Source organism: Sinohyriopsis cumingii, chromosome 8, assembly GCF_028554795.1.
Source record: "Sinohyriopsis cumingii isolate HCF-2022 chromosome 8, ASM2855479v2, whole genome shotgun sequence".
Taxonomy (NCBI): Eukaryota; Metazoa; Mollusca; class Bivalvia; order Unionida; family Unionidae; genus Sinohyriopsis; species Sinohyriopsis cumingii.
Genome location: NC_142968.1, coordinates 112,819,260 through 112,837,910, shown reverse-complemented (window position 1 = coordinate 112,837,910; position 18,651 = coordinate 112,819,260). Strand labels below are relative to the sequence as shown.

Genomic DNA, 18,651 nt, shown 5'->3' with positions numbered 1-18,651 from the left:
AACAGTAAGCTGGATATATGATCTTCAAATTCTCATGGACCTTAAACTGTAAAAAAACAGTGAGGGATTAAGCACACCCAATCTGCTCATGCATGACAACTCCCAGCTGTGACTAATACACAGGTAAATGTAATATACACAGGTAAATGTAATGGATAATTGTAACGCAACTACATTTCATCAGCACTTCACCTGCACATGAAACAAACTCAGAATTCCTTTTACTTGGGATTTTTTGTGTGCATAAAATGCATGTCTACATTTCAGCTATCATCATTTTTTCATATATGGTACCATAAATATATAGCTCTATGCCAATAAATCATCAACTAGACTTTAGTATCATTTAAATGTAGCTCTATGCCATTACAATCATCAACTAGACTTTAGCATTATGTATCTATAGCTCTATGCCATTACAATCATCAACTAGACTTTAGCATTATGTATTTATAGCTCTATGCCATCACAATCATCAACTAGACTTTAGTATCATGTATCTGTAGCTTGATGCCAATAAATCAACTAGAATTTAGTACCATTTATCTGCTGCTCTATGCCATTACATCAACCAGACTTTAGCATCATGTATCAATAGCTCCATGTCATTACAATCATCAACTAGACTTTAGTATCATGTATCTGTAGCTTGATGCCATTACAGTCAACAACTAGACTTGAGCATCATGCATCTATAGTTCTATGACATTAGGCAAAAAGAAGAATGTGTTCATGCTGCATTCCAGTTGCTTTCATGCTGTCTTCCACTTTCATTTCAAAGCAAAAACTGCCCATTCCAGGGAACTTGAGTATGCTGAACTAGACTTAAGTATCATGTATCTATAGTTCCATGCCATTACATCATCAAATAGACTTTAGTATCATGTATCTATAGCTCTATGTCATAACAATTATCAAACAGACTTTAGCATCATTTACCTATAGCTCTGTGCCATTCCATCAACTAAACTTTAGTATCATCTGTAGTTCTATGCCATTACAATCATCAAATAGACTTTAGCATCATTTACCTATAGCTCATTGCCATTACATTAAATAGACTTTAATATCATGTATTTACAGCTCTATGCCATTACATGGACTAGACTTTAGACTGATCTGTAGCTCTATGCCATTACATCATCAACTAGACTTCAGTAGCACGTCTCTGTAGCTCTATGCCTTTACAATCATCAAACCAGCCAACACTTCAAGAATTGCTGTAAATTTCATGATAAAAAATAGTTGTGTGCATGAGATAGAGAGAAGACAGGAACAGCGACAGTGTCACCAAATAAACTGCCATTGCATCATCATGTGGATTGGATAAACACAAGCAATAAAAACTATAAACAGAACCATAGCAACATTACCATGAGTCAAGTAACTGCAATGTAAAGCATTTCCATTAATGTCTCACTGACAATAAACACAACCGTTATTTCAGGATAAATAAGTTACATTTTGTAACTGCCAATAAACAGAACAGGATCAAGATTTAATTTTTAAAGTGTTCTTATGATTTCTATTTACAAAGTTATGAATGTGACTGATAATCAGTAGTACAATTAATCCGAATAGCTGGTATTGTTCATATCTAACGTATACAGTCTAGGCAATGCTGTTAACAGTCTAGCCATGCAAAATACAGTCTAGGCCAAACCTAAACAAGAGTTACTAAAAAGGAAAGATGCTGTGTTGGCTAAACACTAAAAATTTAAAAGTGGTTGGCCTGAAAACACAATACTTGGACATGGTATCCACATCAACTGAATAATTATTTATTTGCAGGTCAGTGCTTGGTTGAGATCATGGGTACCTCTGATACTGACTGAATTTAGCATGAAAAAATTAAGATAAAAGTTTATCTTAAAGCAGCCAGATGTAGATATATACCGTATTTTCCCGCATATATCCCGTGGGTTATACCAGATTTTACAAACCCCACGCGGGGGTGGGGGGTGGGTGTGTGTGTGTGTGTGTGCAGGTTATATAAGGGTGCGGGCTATATCACAAATTTTTTACACGTAATAATATTTCAATATATTTCCCTGGCGACGAATTCACGAAAATCATCCATCTTCTTCTCCCAATTCTCGGCTAGACGTTGGCCGACGGTCGTTCATGTTCTGACTGACAATTGGTTCCTCTTCATAAATTTATATACCCAATGCACTCCTCCTTTAAAATCATCAATGTGCTTCTCTGCCGCCATGAGTTTGGCCTTCAGTTTGATGGCAACTGTCAAGACTGGTCGGTTGTTTTCCCGCTGGGCCACGATCCACTGCTTCAGGTCAGCTTCAAGGTGAGGCCATTTTGCTTTATGTCTGCGATGAGCACGTTTTCGTGGATTCATCTTCTCCAATGTTTCTTTTCTTTTCTCCAACCTCGGATTACACTCTCATCAATATCAAATTTTCTGCCTGTGGCTCTATTGCCATGCACTTCAGCATACACAATGGCAGTTAGCTTGAAGTCGGCTGTGTAAGACTTTCGTTTCGGCATTTTTTACATTAAACAGAAAGAAATTATTTAAACTCGAATCTACAATTAAAAAGAATACAAGACTATTTAGAAATGTCCGCGTTTATGTAGCCTGTAGTTGAGGCACAGCTCCTATAGACAGCCTACGCGCACAAGCACTGTGTACCGAGCCTGAATACCGGTAGTTAATTGACGTCATGCGAGCTACATTCGAAATTGACAATTGTGGCATTCAGCCTCAGGACCTCACACCATTGCATATCCAGCTCACAAGTACCTGGCTTCAAAATTCAAATCTGCCAGCTGCCAGCCGGAATATAGTGGAGGCAGGGTGACTAACTTGAAATGATGCAGAGGGATGAATATGGACCGGGCCGACTGACTTGATAGCGTAAATACAAAGTTGCATGTTGGGCGGGTGAGTGAAAATGTAGTAGTTGTAGTATCGTTCGTCATCCACGTGTGAGCATTGACGAATTCGGTCCTTCTAAAAACAGTAATGGCAGACAATGTGAACATACACAAAAAAGTTCTTCAATCTATGGTTGCGGGTTATACAAAGGTGCGGGTTATGCCAACGATTTTTTACACAAAACCCCAAAACCCGCGGGCTATATGAGGGTGCGGATTATCTGCGTCTGCGGGATATATGCGGGAAAATACGGTAATTGCAGTAATAATTAAAATACCTCCAGCATGCACAATCAGCTATCATAATTTTTGCATCCGTTGATGAGAACAAAATAAATAGAAAATTTTGGCTATTGTTAAATTCATTTTGTTACATAGTCATCACTTTCCTTGAAGCAGCTCTATGTAATTTTAGCAAAGTTAAGAGCAACAAAATACATCATTATGAACTTATAAGTGACAAAATAAGATATAATCAAAGGCCAGAAAAACCATATCTTTAAAATTGTGCAAACTTTAAGACCTGGAAATATTAGGTTATGCATATAACTCGTGTCCACCAAAATGTGTACTATTTATTCTCCTGTATAATTACAACAAAGACACCAGGAAGATAAAAAAAACCCACAGATAATAAAACGTGCTAAAACATTTTTATTATACATATACAGCCCGTAATAAAGGTTCATATTTTGAAATTACAAGCCATAATTTCAATGTAACAAATTTCATGTCCGGAACGTTTTATGCGGATTCTGTCAGTTCACATGCAGACCTTTTTTGTGGTGCTTAAATAGTTCTCTAAACACCACCATAAGGGCACACGACAATACCTTACATCATTAAAACATGTGCAGATACTGCCATTTGACTACAAGCACTTGCACATTGTTTGTATCTGCAGAGTTCCAAAGTCGTTATGTGCAGAACCAAATGTGACTACAATCAGTGGAGTGCCAATTTTAGTCAGGAAGCATAAGTTTTATCAGATTCAAAGGTAACTTATTTTAATTGAACCATTGGTTGTAGTAATTTTAATGTTAGAATTGGTGTTTCTGAAGAAGGGATGTTTTTTCACTGTAGATATATGTAGGCTTTGTTAAATCTTTAAAAATGGTGGTGTCATGGCTGCCACATTTCTTGACCATCATACCATATACTGCTTTTGCATTAACAGAGCTGCATTTAACTTGGGATTCAGTAATGACTTTTGTTTTTGAACTTAATGCAGCAGAATGTGCCCCTGTGCAGCAAGTACTATGCTGCTATGACTATATCTTCTGGACTGTCATGTTTGGTAACACTAATAACTAAGACAAGAAGATACATTATCTCTGTTATCTCATGTTATATGTGGAAGCGTTTGACATAAATACATATTTTCTTTCCACCCATTTATTTATTTTGCATCTATTTACATTTTTATGAAGTTATGAATTTTCCAACATGCAATGTTTTATTTTATTTGAATATTTATCGATTATTTGCCATCTTAGTTGGGATTTGGTGTCCACATCATGTGTAACAAATGTAGTTTTTAAACAAAATATGGTTAAATAACATATAATAATGTTTTTCACATGTGTACACCTGACCACTGAATACTGGCAAATAGCACAGATCAGATTAAATATAAAAGAATTCAGAATTTTTAAGTAGGAAAAATATAATCTTATGTTTGTTCCGCCGATAAGGGTGTCCAATTATATATGTTCATTATATGTCAAGTTACTCCTTTATGTCAAGTTTCACAGAAAGGTTTGGTAAGAAATGCTGTGAAATGAGATATTCTGTACTAGTATGCTTGTTTGTGCCTATATCCACTTGTAATTTGTGCAAAAACAGGACACCAAGTTATATGCACATCTTTTTCAATTGTGTTGTTTTCTCCTCATGTTTATGTCAAAATATGAATCTCTCAGGTCACTTTTATAAATATTCATTAAAAATAAGCTCAAAAGCATGAGTCCACTGCATAAAAAATGTTTACATATATTAAATTTCTGGCATATATGTAAAACTTTTGGGACCCATTATCTCAGCCAGGCACAGAAACAATTTTGATTTTGACATTGCTGAAAAATTTCCATGCACGCAAAACCCAGTGCTTTAACCAATTACCAGAGTTTTAAAACAAAAAAACATTTATTATTAAGAAGAAAAAAATGTGGAAAGTTAAGGGCATAAGTAAACTGGTTTTAATAATGACTGTGAACATTTTTAATCTAGATTTTTATTTATGCAATTAAATGCCTCTTTAACAGTACCATGATGCACCTGGAAGCTTATTTCTGGATTTTATCAAACCCATGCATGACAATTACTGGTTCAAGGCAGTCGGGCTAAAATATTTCTTGTTATGGAGTTAACATGAAACATCTATTTCGATAGTGTCAGCATTATACAGGTATTCATCTGTTTCTTAAATCAATTCATGTACAATGTCTATCCACAGTCATATTCATTAGTTCCAATATAAACACCCGAACAAGGGCTCTGAAAAATCAGCTAACAGTTGTTGGACGTTTGATCCGAAAGGAGTTGTCACAGTCAATGCGACACACCTGCATTATTATCCTCCCCCCACCCCCATTTTACCTTAGAATGTTAACTCCAATATATTTCCACATCTGCTCTTTAATTCAAGTTTTGCCATCATTATGTAAGCTGTAAAATTTACCAATATGCTTAATTTCTAACAATAACGATATCCTTAAATTCTAGTAATTAATGCAGATGTCAGCTACATATCACTTGGATATATACGGGTCAGTTGGCATAGTACATTACTGTAATGGACTCTAGACTTTCAAATCAAACTATGTAAGCTGTGGGGGTCGAGGAATCTGCAAATACAATTAAACTAGCTAATCTTTTGTTGTTAATGTACTGAAGTACAAAGCCTTTGCCATAAGCACCTACATAAAACTGTATGAGGATTATTTCAAGTTTTTGTTTTTCATTTTTAATCCCTCTATACACATGGAATTGAATGGCCCGCTCCCAAACCTGGTTCAGGCAGGGACAGTTCCCAGGTAGTGGTTACATTATTCTGTTTACAGATGTCCCAAAGTAATTTGCACTGTACATCCTAAATAAAAGATTAGGTCAAACACCCATGTACTAGTTTCAGTTAAAGCAAATAGGTCTGTATATGATTTTCTAAAAAAAAAAACCCTAAACAATCAGGTCAAAAAATGAGCAGGAAGAAATTGCACATAAAATTATTTTAAAAACAGGTTGGTATAAAAAAAAAAAACAATTTCTGTCTGCTCATTTTTTTGTCCCTCCCCCCATTTTTGCCTTCAGAATGCTAAAAAATACACCCATATGTTGAAAAAACAAGTTTAACTTTGAAACAGACTTTAATGCAATGCATCCAAATCAAGGCATACAACAGGCATGCATAACTTCCTCTTTGGCATGGGTCAGATAAGTGATTTCTAAAGCCATATTCAATTATGTAAATTAACTGACAAAAACACACCACAGGCTGGATCAGGCCTGCAGGCCATATTTTAGCTCACCCCTGGTAATATATCAGATACAGGGATAGATAATCCAAATTCTGATTGTCAAAACTAAATGTACGACACTGGTATTTCATTGTAATAGGGAACCATAGTAATAGCTTAATTGTACACCATTTTTAGGTCTTGTAAATAACTTCTGGAACTAGTGAGGAAGCCTTGAAAAAAATGCAAGTGGAGGGCAACATTTCTCATGAAAGTCATATTTAAAATCAGAGCTGATGTGGCTCAGTGGTTAAGACACTGGACTCCAGACCAAAAGTGCATGGGCTTGATTTCTGCCATTGTTATCGGCCTGGATCAACTACTATGGTGAGACCCTGGGCAATGTATGTATGTGGCAGCATTCTATGGCATCTCAACACGATAGTCACTACATAATGTCAACTAAAGATAAACTTTGAAAAATGTAAATATGAACAGCACAAAAATTTTGGAAGATAAACTCTTTCGAATAGAAGTAAACATGGAAGTGCAAAGATGTAAAATGCATAATATAAAATTAAATATAATGGGCACATTCCTGCAAAAGGCATTTTACAACATAACCTTCAATGTGCTGTTGTATCATGAACCCTCCAAAACCACAAACTAAACCAATTATACATTTTCAGTGAAAACTATATGGTCAGTAATGCAAATGTCCAGAACTGAAAATTATAAGTCCAGAAAGCTGTGACTCTCACTTCCAAGAGCTGTGGCACACCTTTGTATATGTATCTCAATAAGTTTATGTATACATGTTAAGTCTAATATTTGGGTAACACTTGGTTTGCTGCTTTGTGTTTATAGATGAGTATATACGAAATATTAACATATGCATGCACATACGTGTACATGCAAATTCATATTTCAAGCTGTCAAAAGGAATCCATATAAAAAGCAGGAAACTCTGTCCAAGATCAAAAGAAAACTTGACAGTCATGGAGCATCCATGTGGTCCAATTCCAATTACATAAAGTTCCTACATACTCATGAAGAAACTAACTTTATTCTAATTTATCATAACTTTTCCTGCATAATTCTTACAAATCTCGTTTACAGAATAATGGTGTTTGATGGGTTAATGGGGTGCATGGGGAGGGCTGACACAAAAAGGACAAATAATGTTCATGACAGTTTGAAATGGCAGCATAGTGTGAAAACCATGTCATGTTATACTGAGGTATTTGCATATCAAAGGGACCTACCTTCTTGTCTGTCGTTGCATAGGTATAGTCTGTTGGAGGTGGCTCAGGTCTGGAAGAAAAACAAAATCCTTTAAGGTGTTTCAAACTAAAATAATATTTCATTCATATCTATCAATTTCAAGAAGTTTCATATTAATTCTATTCTTAATAAATAAACTTAAGAATTTACAAAATTTGGTGTTGTTGTAAATTTTATGGCTAAATGTATTAGGTTACTCATATTCCTTGTAATATGGCCAATGGTTATCAATGCACAAATGACCAGACCTATCATTTGCAAGGCAGGGTTCATACAGAATTCTGAATGATAAATTCAAACACTTTTCCCAAACTTTCAAAGACCACAAACATAGATTTCCAAGATCTATTTTCACTAACATTTTGCATACAAGTTATGTTATGTGAGAAAACAATGAATGCAAAATACTACAATATTGTTTAATGATGAAATTCAAACTATAATTAATCAAAAGAAAGAAACCAGGAAAACTCTACTATATCCAAATCTAACAACCTTGGACAATTTTATTTGTGATTATGGAAAGATATTAAAATGTTTGGGTTTATTTCAATTTTCAATGACTTTCAAAGACCTCAGGGTAGTCTGCTCGATTTTTGCCAAACTTTCAAGGCCTTGAAAATGCTACCTCACTTTTCCCAAACTGTCAAAGACCTTCAAGGATCGTAAGAACCATGCAACGGTTCTGAGATATCTGTGATGTTTCTACTGTGAGTAATTTTAGCTAGATTACAGTAGACGATGCACTGGCATATTTACTATGAATGATGAAAAAGGAGATTGTGGTAGGGCTCTAATTACCACAGCTAGTCTGATGTCATGTAGAGAAGTTGAGAATTTTATTCCCATATGGTTGCTGTGAAAGTTGAACTACTACTACTATGGGGAGGGGTGGGTGGGAGAGGGGGCCCCTATAACACAGCTTTTACAGAGCATATCCTAACAAACATTATTACCAAGTTTGATCAAAATTTTCCTCAACCTTTCTAAAGAAGATGAAAATAGGTTTGGAGGTGTCAACAAGTTAATGATCGGGTTTGCTGAAAATCGTATCCTGTAGAATGCAGTTACTGAGCTGCCATGAAAAAGCGTATCTTGTTGGGAAGCAGGTGCCATATGCAGGGAATGAACTATTTATAGGTTATAATGCAGAATTTCTGATCTGGAAAAAAAAAATCCCAAATACTAAGAAAAATATCTGGAATTAATATCTAGCACAAGACTTTGAGAATATTTCCTTTAGAAATTAAATAATAAAAGTGAACAAGATAAAGAAAATATAAGGCATATTTAATTAATAAGTAAAAATCATCACATATTTCATTATTATGTAAAGGTCAGAACAGTTTTATTTCAGTGTATCAATCATTATCATCTTACTTCACCCTACATTTAAAACCTAGGCTTATGTGTAATGCACCCCCCCATCTCGTGAATGTTGGAATGTATGTAACTGTTGATTGCATTGTTAACAAACTACTGTATAGAACAAAAAAAAAAAACATTCATTTCACAATTTTAAATCAAAATTATACTGGAGAAATAGTTTTAAAAAATTCTGGGTATATCTTCATCTTTCTTGGTGGTATTTTCTCTTTACATATTGAATCGAAGTTAAAACAAGGGACTGATGCTCTACAGTCTGAAAACAATGTCCATGAGTTCAAGATACAATCTCTCCTTCCTTCTTAATGCTCAGTATTGAAACCATCTCTGATATTCTTGAGTGGTATGGTTTTCAAATTAGCCACTGTGGCCGCCATTTTGGTTGTAAGATCAGCATTATTTTCATTCAGGACAAACTAGACACCATTTGAAGACGTTTGGGGAAAATCCCATATTGATATGACTTTCAATCTGTTCATTTTAGCAGCCACATTTGAGGTCAGATCATCAGTTTCATTCAGGACCAACCATATATCATAATTAGTCTTCTGGTGAAAACCCAGATTAAAGCAGCAATGATAAGATTTCAAGATGGCTGCTATGGTGGCTATATTGGATGTCAGACTTGCACCATTTTCATTTAGTACCAACAAAACTTCCTAAGTCTTCTGGAGAAAATCCAATGTTAAAATGACTTTCCACTTAGGAGTAGCAACAAGATTGTCAAAGAGGCCACTATGACAGCCATATTGGATACCAGACTGATACAAGTATTATTTAAAACCAACAAGACAGCGTTATAAGTCTTTCATTGAAAACCCCATACTGATGTGGCTTTTGTTCAGTAGGAGTAGCAATAAGATTTTCTAAACAGCCACTGTGATGGTCATATTAGATGCCCAGGCGGCAACATTCTCATTTAGGACTACCTAAACATCACAGGAAATCGTTTGGTGCGATCCCCATGCTGATGTGACTATCTGTTCAGGAGTAGAAGTTATAAGATTTTCAAGATGGCTTCCACTGCATATATACTGGATGTCAGAACAGTGCCATTTAATTTAGGATTGATCACGAAAAGCCTTTTCATGAAAACCTCATGTTGATATTCAGGATAAGTGTGATACTGGACATCTATGCGACATGATTTTCATTCAGGATCAACTGGGCATCATAAGAAGTCTTCTGATCAAAACCTCATGTCCACATGGAAATCTGCTCAGTAGAAGCAGTCATAAGAATTCAAAATGGCTTCCATGGTGGACATCATATTACCACTTTTCATTCAAGGCCAACTACACGCCACAAGAAGTCTTTTAGTGAAAACTTCATGTTGAAAAAACCATCCATTCAGGATGAGTGGCATGAAGATTTTCAAGATGGGTTCTGTGGTGTCCATATTGGATGTCTGAGCAGTACCAATTTTATTTAAGACAAACTAGACCTTGAGATGTGTGTGTGGCAATCCTGCAAGTAAGTCCTTTAAGAGAAGAATTGATAATAATATTGTGCTAATTATCATATTTTTTTTATTTGTCTCAAGTTTAAGCCTCAGGTACTGCTTAATAATGAGCTTGATTATCAGATGAGATTATATTGGTATACCTTCCTGTAGGTGTAGTTTTCAAATAAAATTTCATTTGGTGTTTGTGATAACTTAAATCTGAAGAAAAATAAATCTGTAATGAACAAAGGTCAATTTTAGTGGAATACATATCTACCAATATCTGAGATATTGAAAATCTGATCTCAGATTCTGATTTCCTCAGGACACAAATATGCAGTATAGTAAATTTCTATATAAATCTATATAAATAAAGCCTCAATTTTAAACATACAAATTTGCAAAAGACAGAAACTATGACAACCTCCCCCACTTGAACTGGCCCTAGCTTCATTAAGAAATTGGAATTTGTTACTGAAATTTACATGCAGCCATCACGTACATAGATGTACACCTGGAAAAATTTACGTGGAAACTGGAGATGGTCACCCAGGGATCTCTGGGCCAATTGGCATGGAATGACCCTAATGGACGAATGATACCGGACGACACATAACAGGTCATCCCATAAACACTTCTTGTCTATGACCAGCCAAGCTTGATAACTGTTGTCCAATGGCATTTTTAAGTTTGAACTTTTAAAATTTTATTCACTTGTTTATATCTTTATTAAATTATCCAAACCATAGCTGCATATCAGCCAGGTTCCTGATAAATTTTAATTAACTTGTTCCAATTGTAACGCGTGTAGTCCATTCAATTGCCAGCTGGGTTCTTGATACTTGTCAAACCATGGTACACTTTTACGACTCCCATAAACATACCTAGACCACTGTATTACTTGATTTATCTTCAAGTCATTGATCATTACAAAACTGAATCCTTATTGCCATATTTGGTTATTTACTTGTGGTACCATGTAATTAAATTTTCAAGATTGTTGGTATCAAACCAAAAAGGACCCCTCCCCCCAATATGTTTCTGGTTGGCTGACTGTCCCTGATTCTGACTGCTGACTCTATTATTTTCTTCTATAATGGTTTTAAAAAAAAGCATTAAATAGATATAACATTTAATAAAATAACCAAACAGCCTACCCTAATTTTAAAACCACAGGAAACATGCATATTCTATTTTTTGGCCTAAGGTTACAATTAATAAAATTTAAATGTAACATATCGTACAATGAAGTTTATGAAGAAGAGATGGTTTTAATTATTACAATGCATTCCAACATTCTGGACAATATTATACTCGTTTATAATAATAACACTCAATATATCATCTATTAATACATTCTCACATCTCTCTACATATTGATAGACTGTAAATACTAACCTTTCCCCTTCTTCTTTTGTTCTATCTGTAAATATAAAAAATAAGTAAAATTTTAAAAAGTTTGGAGACATCAGAATTGTAAATTGGAACAATTTTTTCACACGAAATTTCAATCCTTATTGGTAGAATAAAAACTGAGATCTTCAACTTGATGGAGACGATGCAGGCACTGAAAAAGTCAATGCTCTGGTGACCTCTGGAATTCTTGATCCAAATTGTTTACTAGCCTGTCAGATAAAGCATGGAAATTCATGGCAGTGAGAGAAACCTTTTGTAACAATATGTTGTACAAGATATTTTTCACTTTGATAAATTTGAAAGCTGTACTTTCAATGATAAATCGGAAGGTCAAGAGAACATTACCTTATATGCAACCCACAATTTCACCAAGTTCTTTAACATTATGGCAAACTAAAACATCTGTCCTAAAATCAGAATATAGTCTGTAAAAGCTGAGTACAATAAAATACAAATTCTATATTTTTCAACTCCTTTCATCAAAATCATTCATCTCTCAAAACATACATAAAAACATATAAACATTTTGGCCAACCTAAAAGAAATCAGATTTTTTAATAAATATCTTGCCTTCAACCCATGCTAACTGTTGCCTAGATTGATATGACTTTACTGCAACCGTAGTGACTTGAAAAACTTAAAGACAAAATACATACTTCACATAACAAAAATAATAAAAAATGTTTATGGTAGTGGAATTAAATTAACATGTGGCCTTGCAACTAAATCCGAAACTATAAACACAAGTTACTCAATTTAATAAAGTACATGCCCAAAGTTTCATGAATATTCAACAAGCAGTTTCAGAGATGTGAAAATGGCCAGACAGACATATTCTGAATGGTTGTATCATGCACAAGAAGATAGAATGACACTTCCCATCCCCCCTGTATTTGGGGATGAGTGCACACTTGATCCAAGCAAGCTTATAGACCTTAATGATGGATGCTTCCCCTCCATCTTTCACTCGGGGGAAGCACAATCAGTCTCCTGAGAAGTGGCTGTTACCTCCTCAGGAGTGATAACAGTAATCCTTTCCTGATGGATGCCATCTCTCCTTCATTCACTGAGGAAGATAAAGTTGATTTCCAGTTAAATACAGAGTTCTGGAGTATTCAGAGGTCCTTTTCTGTTCATGTTTGCATTGTATGAACATGACAAAACTGGGGCATCTGTCCATTTGTGCACACTTTGTACATTAAGAAAGTCTACTGGTGTGTACATCTAACATGGACAAGGGTTTCCCATTGTGGAGGAGTAAGATAAACTATAGTGACATGCTCATGATGCTGATTACTCGTTAAACTGAAAATACTAATGTACTAGGACCTACTGCACATGAATCAGAAGGGACTGATCATTTAATTTTCAGGGGGATGTGTGTGTGTGTGCGTGTGGACAAATATCAGGTATAGAGTAATGTTTTTATCTCCACAAATCAGAGCATCCCAATTGTTTCTGAGCTATAATAAACCAATCATAATCCCTCAGATCCTTGAAGAAAATTAAATGGTCTCAAAGAAAGACTAAATGTGGAAATTAAAGCAGTAGTCACATGTCAACACTTTATAAACTACTGACAAGAATTAACATCAAACAAATGTATCATTTTGCTTGTGAGGGTTTCATTTATATTACACATGGCCATCGGACTTTCAGCATCATATTTAATATCCCCAGCTTATTTATAACCTGCAATTGTCAGCATAAGTTTCTTAACTGTCTGCATTTCAACTAATTAAATGCCAAGATGTATGGGGGACAATTATCCTGATTCCACGATTAAACCCTTGCTCTCTCTGAGTTAGTTAAGTTGCAATCAGAGAGTTTCAGATTTTATTTTCCAACAAAGGAGAAACATCCTGCACCATTAATTATAGTTTGCTCACTTGGACTTTCTGGTTTTGGGATAACTCTATTACTTTCAATACTAGATTTCAGTGCCCAAAAGCTGTTCCTCTTGAGTGTCAAGTCAATAAATCCTGTTTATTTATCATTTTTAGGATTGATGTGTAATTACATAGGCTTCTGTAATGTTGACAACTGCTGATCTTAAAATCTGAATTTGTTCATATTTCTTAGCAAAGAGATATGTGATGAGCCTTAAGTAACTACACACCAAAGTAGGAAAAACATCTAATTGCCTAAATACGTAAAGGAATGTGAGAATTTGGTAACTATTTTTGTTTCACTTTTAGCTGACAAGGAAATAGTTTTTGATATTCTATTTTTATGGTGCTAATACAACATGCATCCAATCCTTTAGCCCTGAATTATATTCCTTTCAGTCACTAATTTGTCCTCTCCTTAAGAGGTTAGTGTTAGGGCTGGTTGGCCTGGTGTTAGGATAATGTGACTGGGTGGCACATCGTGCTACATGTCTGCGGCATGATGCCCCAGTATGATACATCACTATACACTGCCACAATGCAGACATATTAGCAATGTGACTGAAAAATTGTTAAAGCTACAAAAAATTAAAATCACACACACACACACTTCTCTTTGATTCTTGCAGCTTAATTTTAAATCATCATCTTTAGCAGCTATAAGGAAATTGATGCTTTTTCTCTCTCTCTCTCCGTTGCAGAAGAATTTTGTGATCTGATATCTTGTTGTTTTCATTTGACATTAGCTAATAACATTGATGTTACACACAATTTTATTTGGAATCCTTTCCCCATCAAACATTTCTAAATACTCTCCAGTCTTTTCAGCTCCACCTCTATGCATGGAGAAATGAAAATTTGCATGAGCTGCACAGTACCTGGAAACGGGATCTTGGTTTTGTAAAATTATAATAACAACAACCCAACATGCGTATCAACTTGTTGATTTGACATTATTTCAACTTACAAGATTCTCCGGTGCTTCTCCTACGATACCACAGGAAGTAGACGAGTACGATGAGGAGAACAACACCTGCGATCGCTCCAATCACAGCACCTGCTATGACACCAGCTTCTGAGGATGTACCTAAAAAACAATCAAATACTTGTATGACACTATTGTTAAAAAATTTAGATGAATGCTCTTTTCTGACCACTGAGCTTGTTACAACCTTAAACATATTCTACATAATTCTGAGTCAACTTCCATTCCCTAACACATCAGCATTAACATCAAATACACATTTTTCAATTTCAACACTTCTATAACATAAGGCCTCCCTGCCAAAATTTGTGTTTCTGGTCAGCCAACCATCCCTGCTTCTAAATGCCAACCATAGCACATTTTCACCCCATGTTAAAAAAAATTACCAAAATTGATTGGAGCAACTAACTGAGCCAGTTTTGCACAGTACTTTGAAGCAATAAGTACATTATATATATGTGTGTGTGTGTGTGGTTTGGATTTTTAATGTAGCTTTAACAATTTGTCAGTCATATTGCTATGATGTCTGCAGTGTGGCAGTTTATAGTGACGTCAAGCACTGGGGCATCATGCTGCAGACATTTTGCAATTTGCAGCATACAATTAAGACCATAAAAATAAACAGCAAGATTAAAAACTTACTTTTGTGACTGGAGATGTTGACGACAAGTATTGCGCCCACCACTGGCAACAATTAAACATGAACTGCTGTTTGTTTATCACTTCCGTAAGTCAGGCATGGAAATTCCAGGCTATAAGTAGCTTGGAAAGAAGTTTTATATTTTTTGACTTTCCAACCTCATCTGAATCTCCCTTTCTTTTAGACATTGTAGAAGAGATCACCAAATATATGGATTCAAGTCTGTGTGCTTGTCAAAGAACATATTTGCACATCCTTTCTTACACGCTGGGGAATTTCCAAACATTTTTTGTTAAACGAAATAAATTTTTCCTGATTTTTTGTTGTTAATGAAACAATTTTTTCTGGGAGAAAAAATAGTAATGTGGGAGGTGCGGTTGAATTCAGGGAGTTTCCTGCAAAAGACAAGAGGGATGGCATGTCTGCAAATTTGTGCATATTTCCTTCACGTGCTTTTGTGTGATAGTGTTGACACTGTGTGCACTCTGATTATTTTGAAACTTTTCCTACATTTAGAAATCTTCTCTTGAGTGTGTTATATGTGCACTATTAGCAGTATGCATTTCATTTGCAGTCTGGCTATGCACACATACACATGTTGCATATTTGAGTTTGGTCAGCATCGAGTCATAACCTGGAACATATTCTGGATGATATTCTGTGCAGCAGTATGCAAACGTTTAGCATATAGTGTAACCTGAACATGAAGATTTTACGTTTTGTGTCTAGTGTAATTTTTGTGCAGCATTTTACAATGTTTTGTGTCTAGTGTAATTTCTGCACAGAAATATCTACAGTAAGAACAACCAATAATAATATATATTAACACATATTAATATATATATTAATGCACATTATAATTTTGCTAAACTTGTCGTTATTTGGTGGGAAAACACCTTTTATTATTATTCTTTGCGTTTATAGAGCCAACATAATTGTTTAACGTTTATAGAATTCTGGCTCTGCCTGACCGACAGGAAGATAAGTACGAGACAAGATGGTCTGATTGGGTTGAAGAGCTCCACAAGATCAAAACCTTTCATTAAAATTTAAAGGTTCTGAAAATTTGGTAAGGTATTGTTTACAGAGCCATAAAGTTGCTGTCATTCCATATGCTACGCCCCAAGGTTATATCAAAATTATACTCTCTCTTTCTTTATATATATATATACATTGCAAAAATACATTTCTGAATTTTCATGGTTTGGGGAAACATTTGATTCTGTATATATTTTGCTTTATTTTAGTTTGCTTCCTGGAACAAGCTATATAGTTCACTTCTTAAGTTTTCCAGATTCCAAACTTTTAACTCAGTAATTTAAAATGAATGATATACTTAATCTGCATTTACATGTACTCAACTTAGGACAACTACTATGTTTAATTCCTAATATTTGGTCAACTGACCATTTTATTTCCTTCAGGCACAGGCACAAATGATGAAAGGGGATGTGCTGTGCAAGTGCATGTACACTAAAGTGGAAGAGACATGTTCCCAGTTAGTGCCTGCACAAGAGATTCATGACCCATGGCTTGTAAAATTCTGCCAACCAAATGCAGCATGGATACAGAACCAAAGCCACCCTGATACTGAGAGAGATATATACAACAGAGACATTGGTTTAAAATCTTGACTACACTGTGCAGGCATAGACAAATAATTTTATTTAAAACAATGTTTTGGGTATTATATTTACGATACATGTATTTACACAGGCATAACAGAAGTTTTGTCCAAGTGGGGTCTGAACTATAAAAATATATAATAATTGAGTTGAACTTGAGACAATCTGTAGTATGTGGGACCATATGCAGTCAATCTTATACTGTGTAATATCCCACCCCACCCCACCACCACGACAGCGGTACTAACCAAAACTCTAAAATCCATTACATATATCATCTTCTTTTGCTAAGTCTGCACATATAAAACTTGATCAAATTAAAGTATATTAATAATATCCATATCACATTTCTACACTGCCAATAAGATGCAACTTAAATGGCAAAGTTCTATGCTGAATAAAGGCCATAACTGTCAAATTTGGCTGCAGTATGGCAACAATGTAACTTCAACTATGTCAAGTTTGGTTGCAGTATCGCAACAATGTGTGTTTGTGTGTGTGATTTGGATTTTTAACGTAGCTTTAACAATTTTTCAGTCATATCGCTACGATGTGTGCAGTGTGACAGTTTATAGTGATGTCTAGCACTGGGGCATCATGCCATAGACATGTAGCAGGATGTCCCACCCAGTCACATTATCCTGACACCAGGCCGACCAGTCCTAACACTAACCTCTTAATGCTGAGCGCCAAGCGAGGCAGCTGTTAGTACCATTTTTGTAAGCCTTTGGTATGACTCGGCCGGGAATTGAACCCATGACCTCCCACATCCAAGGCGGATGCTCTAACCACAAGGCCACCGCAGTGGTCTGCAACAATGTAACTTCAACTATGTCAAATTTGGCTGCAGTATGGCAACAATGTAACTTCAACTAAAGTCCCATGCTACATCTGATTTAATCTACTAAGCCAAAGCCCATCAAAAGTTACAGAGGGGAGTCTGTAAAGGGGTATGTGAAAAGAGGCGTAAATGTGATAGCTATATTTGGTAAACGAAGAAAAATTTCAAACCTGACAGAGTTTTCTTTATTATCTAAAGGCTCATACTAAATATGGATTCCAACCCATCCAAGACTTCAATAGTTAAAGAACAGAAATTAAATTTGTCATGCATGTTACTTGCTGTGCTCTTATGGGCTACAAGATACATGTGTTGTACACTATTCCCCTCACCCATCCACTTAAAATTGGCATGAGTAAAGTGATGTGCTCTCATGAGTGGGAAGACTTGGGTTGAAATGGCTAGTAAATTACTTAACTGCTAACCGAATCAAAACTGGTTAATTGCTGTCGGAAACACCACATGCACTTAGTGTAAACTGGTAAGAATTACAACATAATCAAAGCATCTAGTATCTAAAATGTAGTCAAACATGAATGTTACACTTGCTGACACAAATATATTTCCTGCTTACCTTTGGACGAGCTCTAGGTATACTTTCTACCTTTGATTATTTTATCATATTTTGCACCATATCATGCAATAATCAGTACCAATCAGGCTGATGTCAAGATCTCTCTATCAAAGAAGCATACAGTTTTTGTATTGCTAGTGTTAAAATTATAGAGACACTAAACCATAAGATGCCTATACTGTCAAAGGATAAAAACTGTGTGTGTTTGTGAATGTAT

The 18,651-nt window shown here is 35.3% G+C and overlaps 1 protein-coding gene across 3 annotated transcripts in view; it reads right to left on the bottom strand.

The window, feature by feature from the left end:
• LOC149794395 (uncharacterized) overlaps positions 1–18,651 on the bottom strand; it is a 121,044-nt gene that overhangs the window by 29,792 nt on the left and 72,601 nt on the right. For all 3 annotated transcript variants that reach the window (XR_016423023.1, XM_089968573.1, XM_089968574.1), the window contains exons 5-7: positions 14,737–14,856; positions 11,863–11,887; positions 7,616–7,664 (exon numbers count right to left, since the gene is read on the bottom strand). Coding sequence is in view for 2 of the 3 variants with exons in the window: in XM_089968573.1 (XP_089824699.1) it covers positions 7,616–7,664; positions 11,863–11,887; positions 14,737–14,856 (194 nt within the window). In the remaining variant the exon portion in view is untranslated. The remainder of the gene's footprint in view (positions 1–7,615; positions 7,665–11,862; positions 11,888–14,736; positions 14,857–18,651) is intronic.